This window comes from Cyclopterus lumpus, chromosome 3 (genome assembly GCF_009769545.1).
Source record: "Cyclopterus lumpus isolate fCycLum1 chromosome 3, fCycLum1.pri, whole genome shotgun sequence".
NCBI lineage: Eukaryota > Metazoa > Chordata > Actinopteri > Perciformes > Cyclopteridae > Cyclopterus > Cyclopterus lumpus.
The window spans coordinates 11,229,353-11,239,801 of NC_046968.1; the positions used below are offsets into that span (position 1 = coordinate 11,229,353).

The 10,449-nt window shown below is 39.4% G+C and overlaps 1 protein-coding gene across 1 annotated transcript in view; it reads right to left on the reverse strand.

The window, feature by feature from the left end:
• gpc6a (glypican 6a) overlaps positions 1 to 5,134 on the reverse strand; it is a 124,914-nt gene extending 119,780 nt beyond the window's left edge. The window contains exon 1 of the mRNA XM_034527255.1: positions 4,972 to 5,134. Coding sequence (XP_034383146.1) covers positions 4,972 to 5,134 — 163 coding nt within the window. The remainder of the gene's footprint in view (positions 1 to 4,971) is intronic.
• Between the last annotated feature and the right edge of the window lie 5,315 nt (positions 5,135 to 10,449).

Sequence of the window (10,449 nt, forward strand, 5' to 3'; positions counted from 1 at the left end):
CTTAACAATAATAAACTGTACTTTCAGCTTGAATTATGAATAAATGGTGTCCTCTTCTTGAATCATTTGCAATTTCAACTAATTAAATCTAAGTCCCTAAAACATGTATCTAATATGGAACAACAAGGGCTTAAACCTGCTTTAAAAATACATATGAATACAAAATGTTGATGTTTTGAAGTTCTGAAAATGTCCCTCTAAGGCAGCCTCTTAAGAATCATACATTACGATTTTAATCAGTATTGTAAGATGGTTTATTTTAAGAGCTAAAGTAATGTTTTTGTCACGAAAGTGTACCGTGTATGGAAGAAGGTTCATGAGGGTCCTTCATTTAAGTACAAACAGCAAAGATTTCGGATATCTGGATTGTGTTTAAGGGAATTGGGGGACTGCATGCATACGACAACCTGCAAAGCACAGATCACAGAACAGAGAGTTTCAGCTTCAGGAATCCACAAGAGAAAAAATTATGCTGGATTGTGTTCTAGATAATAACTATTCTGTTAACGAGAGATCAAATAATATTCTTAAGAGTTGCTACCCATGAACCCCAAAGGTAATTGTTATTCTTGAGAAAAGGAACATAAGAGTCGGGCACTGCATTAATGGGAACTGCAGCACATCAAGCGATTTTCTTTCAAAGCCGAAGCAAAGAGCCGAGTCCACCCATGAGAAACCCAACCGCTCCGTGGAAGTAGATGTTGATATTAACGGCAAAGCCTTGGAGCAAGAGCTCCCTGGCAGGGCCTGACTGAAGCATATCGGGAGCCGTTGTGTTTATGAACAAAGGGCTGACAATCAAGCAGCATTGTGTGCATGCCACTATAACTAACGGCTGACACATGCACACAGGGGTGATCTTCACAGGCAGGCGAACGTACGCCGACAACATGGACACGAGAGAGGAGGAATCATAAGCTTGACCTGGTGGAGTTGAATGAAGCTGTCCACCAGCCAGTTTGAGGCATTTTTCAGCAGAGTGCTGGCAATCTTCTGAGGCATATTTAGCGTTATAAAAACTAGTCTAAAGGCAGTAACTTGTTTCTAACTGGCCGCTGCCTCCCACCACTCCCGTACTGTAAGCCGTCTGAGGCTCTCAAGGGACCTGGCGCAAAAAGAGAAAGGAGCACTCTGTAATCAATCAAGTGCATTGTATGGTTGACCTCTAACCTTATAACTGCATCGGTGTCAGACTGTCATTTGATTCCCAGAATATAACTATGTATGACGTAAATTATCCAAGCCCAGCTGTGCGTATGATATAGTGTTATAGTGCTGAACGTGCATTATATCTCTTCATGGCAAAACCACATGTGACTGTCTCGGAGGAAGCGACACCGAAGGGTTTTGCTTTCTATCCTACATTTGTAATTGTGAGGGGTTATTACTCCCTTAGCCACTGAAAAAAAAACATACTGGCCAGTTATACATTGAATGGAAAGTATGGACAGAATATATTCAAGAGGATATAAAACGATAGTTTGGAACAGGGAAATGCCAACCAAGATCTGATAGTGTTGAGTTATATAATGATGATGTTGACCACTTGTCAGCTTGCTGTGAAATCCGTAGCCCACCATCCTATCGACAGAAAAAAAATTAGCTCAAACAATCAAAATAATAAATATCTAAAACATGATTTAAAGTCTGTCATTCATTTATGGTTGGAGCACACTGAGCTCCAGAGCTCCCTCCCCTCTCCAGGTCTCGAGGTACGAGCGCCATTCCATGGGGTATTTAACAGGTGTGTCGATTATCATCTGGAGTTATTCCATGCACACAGATATTTTCAGCAAAAGTGATATTCATGTGGATGGAGCCTCCGTGCAGAATGGTGATGTACGTCCTGCTGTGTCACTGGTGGCGACTGAACAGCCATCAGCCGCTATCGGATCCCAGTTCCCCCAGTAGCAATGGTTTGTAAAACATCCTATCGGCGGTGATTAATCAGTTAACCACTTTACAGATTTAGATAAAAAGAGAGTGAAAGCTAGCCTCCTGGTGCAATCCTTGAAACATAAAGTTGGGGTTTCTAACCTGATAGTTTACCAGGTTCTTTATGTTCTGGATAAGTTTTATGACTCTGACTGGAGCCCATGGGACCAATTCAAACCCTGCTGTAACATTTAAATAATGGATGGCCTTTAGAGTTAGATAGTAGCTGTGTAAATGGGCTTATTCTGACCAAAATGCAAAGAAAGAAACACAATCCCACCAACAAACACACGTAAATAATTTTACTTATTCAATTTAGGTTGTTTAAAATTTATGATGAACTCAAATAAAAAATGGATTCAATTAATAGCCTTTTTATTATTTTAATATGCAAAAAGCGAACATCTGTGTAAACACATCTGTGTTTGTCACCTCTTAAATAACGTAGCTCAGTCAGTGGCTGTCAAAATAATTAGCCTATGCAAATGGAGGCTTCCAACCTGAGGTAGCCACATCTCCAGAAGTATTAAACCTGTGTGTTTAGCACCGAGAGGCGTAGTAGCATGACGTGGCAAATGATGGAGGGATGAGTGCTAAGGCTGTATATGCAGCTTTCCACACGTTTGTATTAGCATAGCTAATTAGGCATAATTGAGTGCGTTCTACTATCCCATCTCCTGAGGCTTATATCTTATGTCTGTTGTATTTATGCAAAGGTTATTTGGAGACTACAAAATCAAATTACGAGTTCAGGCTGAAGATGAATCGCAATTAGGATTTTGATCACAGACCCAAAAACCTAGTGATCTATAACGTGGCCACAGACCTCTGTCGATGACTTTGACTCGCTGAGGTTCCAAGTCGAGGACAGATGTTACATGACAGAGGAGAATTTAAAAAAACTCGACATGAACAAATAATCGTTTGTCCAGGTATTTCCAAATCATTCATGAGACATGATCTGACACAATCGAATTACTGTTGTCTGCAAGAACTGTTAAAATAAATTAAAACAGCTGATTCTGTCTCAGGATTCATACAATAAATTAAATGGTATTATCTATATATATATATATATATATATATATATATATATATATATATATATATATATATATATATATATATATAAACACACACACACACACACGCATAATACCATTTGATTTGTTTGCTAAAGAATCATACAAAATCAAATCTTTGTATGATTTGATTTCATATCAAATCATTTAATTGAATTGCTAAAATATAATTGGGACTAGTTCATCCACTGTATAAAGCTGCCTTCAATCACAGCCCTTGCCGAAAAGGAAATGAGGGTAACATTAATAACCACTGTCTTTCTAGCTTGCGGCGCTTTGTCATGTCAGAAACACATATTTAAATCAAAGTAATAAAGCAGAAGCATTGTTTTAGTACTTTTAAAAGCTGATGTAAATGTGTAACACTTGCATGCAACAACGAAAAAAGAAAAACACTCTGGACATTCGTCTGCTGAAAATGTCTCCCTCTGAGTTGATGCTGATTATTTGTTGCAACCGAAGCGAAATAAATGTGGGAAAGTTTTTACTTTTTGCTTTTACATATTGCTCTGGCTACAGATTATATTAATGTAGACCATTATTCTGCATTCTAGCAACTGATTATTTGGTACATTTTGAAAAAGGTCAGACTAGTCTATAAGGGCACGATCTTGAAAATGTGCCATATGGACTTCTAATTCTTAGATGAAATATAGAAGATGTATTCGTAAGGCAAGGACCCCTCACACACAGACACAGACTAACACACATACGTTCAACCAGTAACAAAACTATCAAATTCCCATCCAGCGAAAACCCTGTTAAAAGCAAATAAGTGGGCTCTATGATCATTACTGCCCGACACTGTCAATTACCAAGACAGTATCTCTATTTTGTCCCTACGATGCAAAAGAGGGATTAACTTCAGGCCTCTCTGCTTCCCGTCTTCCTTCTCATGAAGCTGACTATGTTTACTGACTAATCTACTTTCCCGCTTTGACCATAAATGTGATTACCACCACACAAGCGATAATAAAACCCCATATCTCTGCAGTACCAAAGCACATGAATTAAAACCTAAGCTGTAGCCTTGAGGAATATCGAAAAAAAAGAAGAAGAAGAAGGAAAAAAAGGAACCCTCAGCAAAAGAGAATATTTCGTGCTGAGTGCAGACAGCCCCCTACTGGTAAACTGCATTCACTATTTAGCAAAGTACAACACAACATGCTCCATGATGTTCTGTTGAATGCCAGCAACAGGTATGAAGCTACTTTCAAAACACATCGTCCCGTCTGTCAATCTGTCAATCTGTCTCCATTGAAGCGGCTGTGTTGGTGACCAATCTCTAATCTGGTGACTGCAGAGTCCGGGGCTGTTAAATTGGGTTTCTATTAATCCATAACCTGTGGGGGCGAAGTCAACTCATTGACGTGATTAAGTGTGTGTGCAATCACCAATTCCAATGTAGTTTAACAGCACAGGGACGGATAGATTGATACTGGATGTGCGACGTGACCGGTGGATCATTTTGACTGAAGATTTTAAATCCAGTCTGTGGTGTGTCTCCTTAATGCAGGATCATGAATGAAACGATGGGATTCATCATCGAGCAACTGTGGACTTGGAGAGGATCATACTGAACTTTGACTAGCAAAAGCAAGATATTATAAAAAGCAAGATATATGCACTCTACCGCAGTGACATGTCTTTGACTTGTCACACACTGGCAATAAGCCCAGCATGCACATTACAGTCAGATCCTTTGACAGTGTCTGACATGAAAACAGACTCGTACTTTTGACTCCATGTCAAGCCTCTCATCAAATATTAAATACATTTTTTTTTAAAAAAGGGACTATGGTAACTGGCGGAGTTAAATGCTCAGAGGTCTGAGGGAGATCACATAGTTCAGGTTGTGTGCGGCGATCATCAATTTGGGGGGGGGGGGTCAAGGCATGGCACGGCACGGCACGTGGTGGATGGGGTCGCCTGGTGATGAGTGGATGTCGCCTACCTGATATTTCCTGATGAGGCACATTGACGAGGCTGAATCCTTTGGCGTTATAAGCTTGCCTCGCGTCGCTACAGCTCCGCGCTTTGCTCTCAGCAGCAGACGACAGGGACAGCAGCAGCCACAGAGTACAGAAGGAGACTTGCAGTCTCCACATCGCATACATCAGTGAAACCCTTGATAGTGTTTCACTGGGAAAAAAGAGCGACGTCAGATTAGAAAAAACAAAAACAAACGCTGATTATCAAAATTGTTTTTTTTTTTTTAAAAAGGCTGTTTGAGAGATTCCTCCAGTGAACAGGGATGTCAGATGTCCATTCAAACAAAAAAAAATAATTTACAAAAATAGATCACTCCTCACTTTAGATACTGGCACGTCCACCTCATTGCAAAAGATTCGTATCTTCCCCCACGATAAAGAAAAAAAAGACCCCGGCGAGCCCGACTGCTCCCGGTTTTGGACAAATCCGTGTGGAGACAGGTGCTGCTCTCTGTGCAAACAACTTCTCCCGCACACACACACACGGCAGCAGCAGCAGCAGCCCTGTGTTCGTGTCAGTGTGTGGAAAGCGAAATGCAACGGAGACGCACGCTGCGCGGCGAGCAGAGCGCACAAGGGCAGAGCAAAACATGGAGTGGAGCGGCTGCGAATTTCAGCTGCTCGCATCCAGGGGCGCGCACTGTCCTCCGCGTTCGTGCATCCTTGGTGATGCGCACCAGCACATTAGTGGGGAGACACGTGTTGGTGGAGGAGTGGACCTACACATCGAACCTGATTTCAGCTGTCTGTGCGCTGTCTTTTGATGGTGATGATGACCCAGGGAAGTGATATTGATAAAGGGTATCAAATTGACCTCGAACCAAGACACACACACACACACATAGATAACGTCATTCACTCCCATACGTGCTAGTTCATCTTTAACAAGTATGTGCAACTTTTCCCATTCTTCTTCTTATTTTCTTTACTAAATTTCATATTTTTTCTGTCACATCCTGACGCTATACTGTGTGAAATTATCTTGCTGAGTCTCATTTTTCTCACATTGTTGACACAATTACACAGCATATTCTTTTGTACAAAAACCACAATGCTTTCAATGGGGCAGAGGCATTTGCGAGTCTTAGTTCTATTTAAATGATTGTATCTAATTTAACTTCACCAGCCACAAATAATGCATTATAGCAGCTCCGAACTGGCTCGTCACACTATGACATCAATGAATAAAGACGTGTTTTCTTCAACAATGAGACAACTTTGTAGGAAGAAGAAGGAGACGTTGTCTTGTTATAATGAAGACAATCTTATAGGAACGGTATCTCATTATAATGTGACTCTCTCTTGAGAATAAAAGCATCTTATATGCATATGTATTTTGTGCAAACACTCCTGCGGTGTGTTTTTGTGGTATTGGGAGCCACAGCTTGCTTGTTAAAATCAACTCTAATATCCTCTGCAAAAGTGCAATTAGGTATGATTCAGGATTGTGACACATAATGGAAAAATGCTGCGACAAAGTGATTCAAAATGTTTGATTAGTCCTTCATTATCTATTTGAAAGACAGAGCTGCCCCGATGAAAAAGAGGGCTATTTAGTATCTAATTGTTATTTTGTGTATAGGTTTGCTTTAGATATGGCAAAAGAGATGCTGAGAGAGAAAGATTGGTGTGACATGCAACAAAGGTGCCCTGGAAAAACCAGGGCACCAGAACATCCCAGTATTGATTATGACATATATAGCATTATAAATACTTCAATCAGCAGTCAGGTTTAGATCAAACAATTTCGAGGTGATTGTGGGGACTAGCTACCTGTACACGACTTGAAGCAAGTGTATTACTCAAGGGATGTAGGTTCAGAACACTACTGCTCCTTCATCCACATTGTTACTGAGTCCTTTGTTCTTCCCCAGCACTTAATAAAAATGAGTAAATTCAACAGAAACATTTACAAAAACAAATCACAATTAGCTCAGCTCAATGTCAATATATTTATACAGCAAAATAATCAGAGTAAGCCTTCTGTTCACAAAGAAACCAGCGTTGTTAGATTTACAGTACTCTGGTATGAATGAACCGTCAACCCGCTAAAACAGCCCTGCACTCAGTCCCAAAAAGCCTGCGGCATTGATGTGTCAGTTTGTGGTCTGGTTAATATGATATTTTACACAATGCCACATTTCTAGAATAAAGGCTGTCAGTGAAAAATTGCTGAACAATGGGGAAGTCAGATCTCAGTCGGCCAGGATATCGAACCAAAACAGGAAACACATGCGTGTATTTGCCAGTTGTTACAGACTTCAAGTAGGTGCATGGGAGACAAAGCAAATATCCACAGGACAGGGGTGCAATGTGAGGGTACCTTTACCCGACACTACGAGCCAGTTCAGTTGCAGTGAAGGCAGCAGCTGCAGGGAGAGAACAGCCTTGAATTACCCAGCAGGTACACTAATAGACGGGTCTCAACCACAGCTGCTGTGAAAGTGGCAGACTGAGTCAATGTGGATGAGCACAACATATAGGTCTAATGCTACGTAATCCTTTTGGGAAGGGTTTATGGAAACTTGAAACCGATTAACTACTTGAAAACTTGTGCATAAATGCGTACTTGTTTAAGATGACATAACTGTATTTATTATTTTAGTGAGTACAATTTGTTTTGCATGTGATATTGGTTTGTATTTTGTATTAAACTATTGCACTGTATGAGTCACCAGTTTATGTGATATATTTCTGCTAGCTTTGAGGTGGAGTTCTGATGCAGTAGCGGCTGCTTCTGCCTTGTGTCTACTGGAGAAGAGCAGACAGTTGCTGCTAAACAACACATTTTGATTTATTTAATAGCCACATCTGTACATACTGTATCTATGAATGTACAGTTGTGTTTTGTTTTGCCGTCCAGATTAGCATAATTCTATTGATTTCTTGAAACAGCCTTCGATCCAGGCTTGAATAACAAAGCGTCAGATGCAGGTGGACACGAGGAGAGGAGGAGCTTATGAATAGGACCTCACAACAGGTGTTTATTGTTATACTGGGAATCTTTTTGAATTGAATACAGAATAAAGGTGAAATGACCCAGCAGATGGAACGGGACACCTTTATGAGATAATCATTTTATTTTCTGCAATTTCCCAGTGTTTGAAAAAACGTTGCTGCCTGTTGGTTGACTGTTTTTTAACAGTTCTTTTTTCTAACAGAGTATGATTTCCGAGGTCAAGAACTTCCACAGTTCTGCAGTTGCAAAATATGATTCGCAGATTTTGTGAGAATGCACTGAATACACAAAGAGCATCACTGTCACTCTGGTTGAATGTGGATTTGCCACCAACTTTTATGTATTACATTTAAATTAAAAGCTTTGGCCAAGAAATCTGTCAGGAAAATCCTGTAGAACCCGATACAGTAAATGTTAAAAAAATAAAATAAAATACGATTGAATAAAGGCTGTAATCTACAAAACGGGCTGCGATCAACCCAAAAGTCTCTGGGTTCACGTTTAGTGTAAACATGTTCAGTTCCACAGTGCGTTGGCATGGAGACGCCTGACTGCATCGACACACATTAAGAAGCATTCTCATTAACAAACTTCATGAGAGCCGAGAAGGAGAAGGAGAGTTCACGTAGTGCTGGTCGTGTCACTTCTTGGTTCTTCTTCTTGGTTTTGTTCAAAGCAGTAGAACGTTCCTTCAAAGTATGTATTCATCTGATTTAAGATTTTTCAATTATAAATAAGTTTGAAATGGTTTAAATCATGTTGATACTAAACATCAGTCCCCACATAGAGATGCAGAGTTTTCCCATTACTTATATAATGGCCATTAAGTTTGACTTTGTGGAAATTGATTTGAGCTGTTCATATAATTATAATAGATCTGGATTTTAGGCAAAGGACTATTAATAATTGTACTGTTGCTTTCATTATTTGTAATATATGTAAGAATATATATATAGTGAAATATTAAGAAGAATTTGCTCAAATATCTACCTGATTATGAATTCAAGATTAAATAATCAGATATGAATAAGTAAGGAAGCACAAACTTAAGTCAAATCATGTGTAGAAATGCCCTCTTTTTGGACATTCATGTGAGATATACCACAAGAACAAAAGATCTCTGCGGGCCAAAATCAGACAGGATATTACTCTTCTGTGTCAGATGTGGACATTATCTCGGTGCTGCAGAGGAAGACGGACTCAGTCATTTGTGTGATCTAAATGAAATGGAAAATTTATTTAATTTTGCCTCACATTATTCTTTATATAAGGCCTTTGTTTGAAAATATTAACAGGAGTATCAGTGTTGGCCTATGGAAGATTGTGAAGAGCAGCAGTGACAGAAAATGAACCATTTGGGGATTATTTAGAGATGGCTCAGGAACTCAGTTTTCTTCTTTGGATCAAATGTAACAAAGATCATTTCTCTATTTGGGAAGTTATATTGTTCAACTTTGTTGTGTGTAAAATATATTTTTTTTTTCAGAGATTGTGACTAAACTGTACTTATGGTTTAATTCAATTTAATTAAAAAAAAGAAAGAAAGAAAAATTAATTAAGAAAAAGAAAAAGACAGCACGTCAAAATATTACACTGAATTATTCATGGAAGCTAAAATGTCTTATCACTGTTTTGGAGATCTGTATACTCTATTTAGGAAGGCAATGGCAGTGAGGAATGAACATTGATCAAAAGAAGATCAAGTGTGTTTTCCCCATTCGCCATGGGTTTCATCTGCACAGCACTGTAACAGCCCTACTCAGCTAATAAGCCCTTGCTAATGAGGCCTAGAGATGATACCCAGAAGGTGATCCCGGTAGTGGATCGATAGCTCACCACGAGGAGTCAGCACGGGGTTCATCGTGACTCACACTCAGAGCACCGCAGAGAAAACTGAGCGATCACTGATCAGCAGGTTTGCTGCTTTACCAAAAAAAAGAAGAAAAAAAGAGAGTTAATCCCATTTTGATGGGATATTATTACTCCAAAGTTAAGTTTATCTTTGAATCCATAGCAAGTCAGACAGGTAGACCTAAAGATAGATGGACGGATCGATCAAAATCAATAAATAGAGGATCTACACATGAGCCACCAAGAGGACAAACAGCTGACTGACGCCATTATCTTACACTGTGGATGGATGGATGAATGAATGGATGGATACGGTAGCATTTTATTCATGCCGTTGGCCAACTGTTGTTATTTTTCCTATTTAAAGATCCTCTATTGTCAACTCTTACTTAACTGTTTACCTGCATGTCATTTAAAAAACACAACTCACTGTATGTTTGCATTTCACTTTACAGTTTTAAATCACTGTGGGGTTTAAGCAGTGTGGATGCAATGCCAAAGCTTGTATGTGACGTACACTGTAAGCAGAGGAAGAATAAGGTCACTTTGTTCACATTAGCACAGCAAGCAAGGAGATGAATTATTAATTGTGTACTTATAATTCATGGATGTTTAGGACAAATATGTGCTC